The following is an 8,881-nucleotide window of genomic DNA, read 5'->3' on the forward strand; positions in this document are numbered from 1 at the left end:
AAAGGGGTTTTAGTCTACTCTCTGACTCCATTACTGACTTTTGTCCTTTACTCATCCACAACCCATCCATACTAGCATAGACATTGGTACAGTATTCATTTCACTGCCCTGTGACCACTAAGCAGACTACAGAGGTTACACACTCAAAGAGGCTCATAATCACATTTTCATTCCCCTCCAGAATCTCCCCAGTGCAGGGTGTGTCACAGCTTATCTTCTGACAAACTCTCCCTACCTGTTTCACAGGATTGGCCACTCCTGTCATTCAGAGCCACAGGCGTGTAGGCTGAGGTGGAGGGGAGGCTGGACAACAAAAATAAGAGTACAGGTTGAAGTGGCTGAGGAGGATCCTCCCCCTCTCTCAGCTCAGCCATAAAAGCAGGCACAGTCTGCAGTCAGACACTCAGAGGGCTCTCCTTTTGAATCCTGCTCATCTTCAGTTCTCCTCTGCTCAGAGTTGACAGCCGTTACCACTGCAAACATGATGAGGAAGTCATATTCAGTCTCAGGTTCTGGTGGCAGCACCAGGAGGTCGTTTGCAGGACCAACAAGCAGCTACTCCGTAAAAAGAACCACTTATGGTGGTGTTGGCACTGGTGTTAGCACTGGTTCTGGATTTGGTCTGTCTTCAGTGGGTGGTGGTTCTGGTTCTAGTTATGGCTTTTCTTCTAGCCAAACAGCAGGCTGTTACATGCCTCCACTGATCACAGCTGTCCAAGTCAACCAGAGCCTGCTGGCCCCTCTGAACCTGGAGATTGACCCCAACATCCAGGTTGTCCGCACCCAGGAGAAGGAGCAGATCAAGACCCTGAACAACCGCTTTGCCTCCTTCATCGACAAGGTTGGTTCCTGTGAGCGCTGTGTGACTTTCTTACGTACAATTTACTCTAGGCCTCATTATCTTATCTCCCTGGGCTACATTTACTTCTAGCAGCTGTCAAAAGTGAATCATCTTATTTTTCTCCTTATACCTGTAATTGAAAAGAAATGACTAGAAAGTCATTACTTTAGTACACAGTATAGTAACAGCAATCTGCTGAGCACTGCTCACTAGAAGCAAACATGTCCTTTTTAATGACAAAGCTGACAAAGCAAGAGAGCTGTGAATCTTATCTCTTTGATGCTATAGCTATCAATGAGTTACAGCCTCTCGGGATTAGAAAAGTTTATTCAAAATCTCAAAGCCTGTCGCTGAACGTGACCCCATATTACACTGGCAGCTCCATCCAAAATCTAACAAAGGTAACAGTTGGCCTGTAGCCCTGTCTGAGCCTGCGGAGGCCTCTCTGCTCACTATCTAAACATGGGTGGGGATTACATTGCAGTGACTCGTCCCTTCCTTACCTGGCAGAGATAATAGGGATCTATCTGCACTATGCCCACAGAGTCCATAGTCTGTCATTTGCACATTGCATCTAATACCTGGATGTTATGGGCATATACCATTATACAGTATATAGAATACTAAATGCTGTTTAAAACAACATCTGACAATATTCCCTGGTTTTGTGTCTTCACAGGTTCGTTTCCTGGAGCAACAGAACAAGATGCTGGAGACCAAATGGAACCTTCTGCAGGACCAGACCACCACCCGCTCCAACATCGAGGGCATGTTTGAGGCCTACATTGCCAACCTGCGCAGACAGCTCGATGGGCTGGGCAATGAGAAGGGCAAGCTGGAGGGAGAGCTGAGGAACATGCAGGGCCTGGTTGAGGACTTCAGGAGGAAGTGAGTGTTTGCACGACATGGTCACTAGTTATAACAAATACCTGATCGTGAGTGTTTAAAATGGAGCAGATGTACTAAAGCGTTGCCTTGTGTTCAATCAGGTATGAAGATGAAATCAACAAACGTGCAGGTGCAGAGAACGAGTTTGTGCTCCTGAAGAAGGTGCGAATACATCAAGATGGACCTTCACATTTTTTTAATCCTGGGGTTTAATACAATGTAGCCAGTTATAACACTTCCTGTTTGTACATAATGTTCTTTCCAGGACGTTGATGCTGCCTACATGAACAAGGTGGAGCTGGAAGCCAGGGCTGATGCTCTTCAGGATGAGATCAACTTCCTCAGGGCCGTCTATGAGGCTGTATGTATCCATAATGTCTGATTCAACCTTCTTCACAAAACTATAATAACAATTTGAGTTAAAGCTGATGATCATTGAGAGTTAACTGTTGTGCAACAAACATTGGCTCTGTAGGAGCTTCGTGAGCTGCAGGGCCAGATCAAGGACACCTCCGTCGTCGTGGAGATGGACAACAGCCGTAACCTGGACATGGATGCTATTGTGGCTGAAGTGCGTGCTCAGTACGAGGACATTGCCAACCGCAGCAAGGCTGAGGCAGAGACCTGGTACAAACAGAAGGTGAGTGAAAATCAAAGCTGAGGTTTATCCTCTGTGTCTTTTATATACACTTGCAACACCTCTCCCAACCTTCGGGATCATGTTGTTGATACACCTTGTCATATTTTTCACAACAGTATGAGGAGATGCAGAGCTCTGCCGGACAGTATGGTGATGACCTGCGCACAACCAAGGCTGAGATTGCTGAGCTGAACCGCATGATCGCCCGTCTTCAGAATGAGATTGAGGCTGTCAAGGGACAGGTACATTTGAAGAACTTCACATAGATGATGCCTTATTATTAACACACTTCATTGTATAGGAGGATTTGCAGTTATTAAACCATCTGTGACATAATTTTACACAGAGGGCCAGCCTTGAAGCTCAGATCGCAGAGGCTGAGGAGCGTGGTGAGCTGGCAGTGAAGGATGCCAAGCACCGCATCAAGGACCTGGAGGATGCTCTGCAGAGAGCCAAGCAGGACATGGCCCGCCAGGTGCGCGAATACCAGGAGCTGATGAATGTCAAGCTGGCACTGGACATCGAAATCGCCACCTACAGGAAACTGCTGGAAGGAGAGGAGACCAGGTGGGATAAACTTGAATATGTAATGTAGTTTCATGGTTGCAGCATTAGCTTCAACTCTGAATTAAGCACTAACACTTTATTATTCCACCATTAGACTGGCCAGTGGCGGCTCCGGCGCAACCATCCATGTGCAGCAGAGCACTGGAGGTGGTGGTAAGTTTCAGATTTTATACATGATCATCCTACGTGATACCTGAACCAATAATCCACACTGACAGATGGATGGATAAATGATAACACTTACCTGTTTTTTTTCTGCTCCAGGATTCTCCAGCTCCAGCTCCAGCGGTGGATTTGGGTCCAGCGGTGGATTCGGCTCCAGCGGTGGATTTGGCTACGGTGGTGGTTATGGTGGTACCCTCACCAAGTCCACAGTCTCAACAACCAGTTCCAGGAGAGTCTATTAAAAAGGAGAGCCGTCCCTCTTTCCCTTCAGAAACTCTTGAATTTGATCTAAATCTTTACCCTTTCATGGTGCTATGCATTACTGTTAAGCATGTTCAACAAGAAAGCTGAATGTCCCAAAAATTAGATTCCTAAAATCTGAGAGGTAAACATGGCCTTAAACGAGGTCAGGTCAGTAAGCAAGACAACATTTGTTTTCTTCCCGCACTGACATCTAAGAAATAGAAAAGAAGGGGGAAAAAACAAAGGTTTTGATGGAGTGTTAAAACTAATCAAGGAAACCATTTGAAAATCTGTACTCTATCTTGTCTACTTAGATACTTTTTGTACTGTAGCTGAAATGAGCAGGTTTTCAGCTGATGTCTTCATTCCTACGGTTGAGTACTGATATTAGTAAGGGGAGCAAGTCACTGACTGAATCTGATCACTGGAGAAATACAAAACTTTTAAAGTTGTGTGACTTGTTTACAGTTTAACTTTGAACCGATTGGCTACTGACTTGTTCCTTTTCCTGTTCTGTCAAATGTTTCCCTGCTTAGTTTTGCCTTTCTTTGCCTTCAAGATAAAACAATGTTGAAACCAGATTTATTTTGTAAAAGCATTCTTAGCAACATGACTGATGAATGTTGCAGCAAATGCCATCAAATAAATCTAAATAAAATAAATCTGAGAACTAAAATGATTGCCTCTCACTCTCAGTATTGTTGTGATAAATGAAAGACAAATGAGAACACAGCCTGTCCACTTCAAGCTTAGGAAGGTTTTACTTTAACAGCAAGATGAAATTTTCACACTGACATTTCACATGGGGGCAGTGCTGTGCCACTTTTCCACTACTCACTTCCTGCTTGGTTTTGTAGTCTGCCACATCTATAGTATGTCAACTCTACATTGTCATTTCTAGTACATATAAAAAATCATGATTCATAAAGGCTTACGCATTATGTTATCACTCAAAAACTGGGAACAATAACTTGGCATTTCACTAAATCCCATAAACAATTGCTTTTGCAGTTCAAACGTAACCTGCCGTGGATACACTCAGTTTTGCTAGATCTCATAGTGGTTATAGTGTGTACAAAACAATGCAAATGCTCTGTAACCTGCGAAGAGGCTTTGGTTTATGTAGATAGTACATTATTGTAAATCTGAAAAGGTTATGGATCTGCTTCTGTCTCTGTTAAAACAAAACCCAAGCTGCTCTGTACTCACTAGCTCAAATCTTGACAGATAAAAACACAAAACCTTGTTTCGCCATAAAGAAAAGTCATAGGCCTACCTGCTTCACATCCAGGGCCAAGCCAAGTGTATGTGTACTGTTACTGTAAGTCACCGGGATACTGCCCACACAGGGATGGACAAACACAGCCAGGAGGACACATAAAGTAAGCACTCTTCCACTAACAATATAAAGAAAGAAACCTAGAAACCATTGATACATATTATTTTAAACTAGTAGCACCCTTATACTCTTAATCAGGTAGGAGTGAGAGTCTAAAAAGACCTAGAAGGTTTAGGAGTTGCAGATTGAATTCGCAAACAAGTGAAATGCATGCTTTTGTGCTTAGACCTCTATCACATGTGTCTACTGGGCAAAAAATGTACTGCGTTGACTGAACTGCATTTTTGTCTGCACACACAATGGTTTATTTTTAAATGTGCCTCATGCACTCAAAGTCTGTATTGGCAGGTTAACAAGAAAAATCCTTTCTTCATCTTCACCTAAGGGTGAGAGTGCTGGCAGTGAGCATTTAATTGTTGGAGTTGGATTCAAGTTGACTCATAATAATGATACAAGGCACACGCCAAATTCTGAAGTTGTAACCATTCATGTTGCCACAAAACCAGTTACATCACCATTAAAACAATTACAGTTAATACATCTTTTCTCTCTGAGAAAGATGCAATGAAATTACTCTTCCTGTTGTTACTAATCTTATATTAATCCTTACTGACAAACCAGCCATCTCACCTCAAACTCAAACCTGTTCAATTGTTGTTCACTTCTGTGTACCAGTATATCAGTAACTGTTGATGCTGGCTGTACCATTCCTAGTGTTTGTGTCTGTTTGTCCCCTGTTGGTTCTCCTCCTGTGTGCATGTGTGTGTGCTGTGGGGCGCGGCCTCCGAGGAACTGCCAATCAGCAACTGACACACCAGCTACCCATCTGTTGCTGCTCACCTGCTCTCCATCCACAATCACATCTGACAGTATATCTACCCGGCTCTTCTCACTAGTCTTCGCCAGATCGTCTGTTTACCTTTGTGGTATAACTCCTCGGCTCTTGACTACTTAGAGATATTACCTGCATGTTATCAGAACACCTGACTAACTCTCTGACTCCCTGTGCCCAGGTTCGCTCATGTCACCTGCCTCCAAGATGCCCTCCAGCTTTCCATGAGGACCTCACCACAGCTCTCATCTGCTTCCCCTCAGACCGCTGTTCCTGCCTCAGCCTGCCTGCTCTCCCTAGCTTTGTGTTGGTCCGCTGTCAACCTCCAGTCAGAATCTGAATCTGAATCAGAATCAGAAATACTGATTCCCCAAGGGGAAACTCTTTTGTTACAGCTGCTCACTATCACGTCAGTGCACACAGGAGTAGAAGTACTAAGCAATCAAAATATAATACACTATAATGCAGGCAAGATAAATTAAGTACAAAGTGGATATAAGTATAAAATTAAAATAAGTGTAAAGTACAAAGTGGATATTGCACAGCAGTAATAGAAGTATGAATAAATATCAATAAATAGGGAATTTTAAACTGAAAAGAGTATATTGCACAGCAGTATTAAACAGATAATATTGCACAATTATTTCAAGTATTGCAGTGATGTTAATGGTCCAATGTCCAGTTTATCGACTTAGGGTCACTTGTAATTATCTACAATGTCCACACAGACACCTCTGGATGGAAACCAGGGTCACTGGTGCCTTGGCCCCTTGTAGATCTACAACCAGCTCCTTTGACTTTGTCGCATTGAGCTGCAGATGGTTCTGCTCACACCATGAAGAAAAGTTTCCCACCACAGCCCTGTACTCAGCCTCATCACCACCGCTGATACATCCCACCACAGCAGAGTCATCAGAAAACTTCTGAAGGTGGAAGGACTCTGTGTGGTAGCTCAAGTCTGTGGTGTACATGGTGAAGAGGAAGGGAGAGAGGACAATCCCCTGAAGGGCCCCAGTGTTGCTGACCATGCTGTCCGACACACAGTGCTATAGACGCACGTGCTGTGGTCTGCCAGTCAGGTAGTCCACAATCCAGGACACAAGGGGGGCATCCACCTGCATCGCTGCCAGCTTCTCACCCAGCAGGGCTGGCCGTATGGTGTTGAAAGCACTGGAGAAGTAAAAGAAAACATGATCCTCACCGTGTTTGCAAGCTTGTCCAGGTGGGTGTAGATGCGGTTCAGCAGGAGGATAATGGTGTCCTCAACTCCCAGCCGGGGCTGGCAGGCGAACTGAAGGGTGTCCAGGAGGGGTCTGATCATGGCCTCAGCTGTTCCAGCACCAGTCTTTCCAGGGTCTTCATTATGTGGGAGGTCAGTGCCACCGGTCTGTAGTCCTTGGAGCCACTGGGACGTGGATGTCTTCCACAGGACAGGGACCCTTTGAAGACTCAGGCTCAGGTTGAAGACATGTTGAAAGACTCCACATAGCTGGGGGGCACAGGCTTTTAGCACGCCGGGGCAAACGCCATTGGGGCCTGCAGCCTTGTTTGTGTGAGTTTCATCAGCTGTCCTCTCACCTGGTCAGCAGTCAGGCACACAGCAGAGGTTACAGGTGGGGGGAGTCATCAGTCATGAGATGGCCGTTAGCCTGAGAGCCAGCTGAGGGGGGAGTAGGACTCCCCCAGGAAGATGGAGGAGGGGGGAGCAGTGTGAGATCCAATGCTCCCCACTCCTCCATCTTCCACTCCTCCACTGAAAATGCCTAGAAATGCTTTGATTGGCAGCGTAAGTAGCAGCGCCTATCCTAAAGGAATACCCTCACAAATGCTGAGGAAATAGGTTGCTTTAAACAAGGACTTGCTCTAAATCCTAGCTAAACCAAGATAGACCCCCCAAAACCCAGGAGGAACCAGATCAAGTCACAGGAATGCTTCAGTTTATCATATAAGAAAGTTATGCCATACCAGTGATCAAGCAGATGAGACCAAACGCGCAAGTCTGAGCGACATCCTTCATCTAGAGAGAAAGGCATCAGTTATGTCTGCCTTGGAGAGACATGCACCCTGTCCAGCTACTTTTATTAGTTTAATGTCGTTGTCAAAATAGCATAATAAAGAGAAAATGCTCAGATGGAATGAGGCTATCAGCGTTTGAGAAGGGGCCGGAGCAGGGTGCTGACAGATGATTAATTTTCCCTGAATATCTTCTCATGGCTATGCCTATTGGACTAGTACGAAAGACTGGAAATGAAGAGGACCCTAATGGGCCAAAAACATATTCTTTTTTTTACCTCTAACAACTGAGAAACCGATTCTGGATCATTTAATGCTGATCCCCTGAGAAAGACCTGTCAGAAGGTGGTCCACAAAAATGGAATCAGGGTGAGAAGACAGTTCTGATGCGAGACACTGGACATTTATTGGTGTGGAGAAATATTTTATTAAAATATCTTTGAAAGACATTCAACCACGTTGCAATTGTTGCAAAGTGGCGTATTATTGAAAAGATGCAGCGATGGTCAGTTGCAGGCTGGAGAGGTAGAAGCTGCGAATGAGATGAGACCCTGGAGGGTCGAGGATGGAACAGCACTGTGGGGCAAATGGGAACTGTGTGACCTATATTCCTGCAGGTAGTGCAGCAAATGACTTGGGAACCTTCAATGAGCATGACCAGTAATTCAGTGTCCAAAGTGGACCAGTTCAGACGAGTCCTTGATTGTGAAATGTAGAGAGCGGCTTTGCAGGAGAATGATTTGTGGTACTGATCTGAATATTAAAGATTCAGATTGCCAATCAATGCCAGATAGGAATTGAGTTCTTGGTGCTTATGTAATGAACAACTATTCCACTTCAGTTGGTGCCATATTATTATTAATTCTATTCGATATGTTATCTACTTCCTCCTGACCACTTGGTGTAATTGTTGCCTTGAGTTTGATCTATATAATTCATTCACAAAACTTTTCCAAAAGGGCATTATCTGTAGCTTATTAGATGTCTCCTTCCATTTCAGCCAATCACATGAGTGTAGATTTGAGGGTATGATTTAATGTGATCACATCGCGTTACATCTGTGTAGTCTGCTGTTATTACTAGCTACATAAGTTAGCTAGCAAGTCAATGTCTAACGTTTCCGCATGATAATAAGATTAAGCTTAAGCTTAATGCAACCACAAGGGGGCACAAGCCAGTGTCTTCTTGTGCCAGTCCCAAGTCTGGATAAATGCAGAGGGTTGTGTCAGGAAGGGCATCTGACGTAAAACACATGCCAAATTAAAAATGCGAATCGTTCAAAATGACTTCCATACCGGATCGGTCGGGGCCCGGGTTAACAACGACCGCCACCAGTGCTGTTGACCTACAGGG

The 8,881-nt window shown here is 44.6% G+C and overlaps 1 protein-coding gene across 1 annotated transcript; it reads left to right on the plus strand.

Moving 5' to 3' along the window:
* The first annotated feature begins 398 nt into the window (after positions 1-398).
* On the plus strand, positions 399-4,020 carry LOC122868577 (keratin, type II cytoskeletal 8-like). The gene is made up of 9 exons (XM_044180665.1): positions 399-841; positions 1,521-1,729; positions 1,831-1,891; positions 1,995-2,090; positions 2,205-2,369; positions 2,486-2,611; positions 2,716-2,936; positions 3,031-3,089; positions 3,201-4,020. The coding sequence occupies exons 1-9, from the start codon at positions 482-484 to the stop codon at positions 3,341-3,343; spliced, it is 1,440 nt and encodes a 479-aa protein (XP_044036600.1). The 5' UTR covers positions 399-481; the 3' UTR covers positions 3,344-4,020.
* Positions 4,021-8,881: the final 4,861 nt, after the last annotated feature.

The sequence above is a fragment of the Siniperca chuatsi genome, linkage group LG2, assembly GCF_020085105.1.
Source record: "Siniperca chuatsi isolate FFG_IHB_CAS linkage group LG2, ASM2008510v1, whole genome shotgun sequence".
Classification (NCBI taxonomy): Eukaryota; Metazoa; Chordata; class Actinopteri; order Centrarchiformes; family Sinipercidae; genus Siniperca; species Siniperca chuatsi.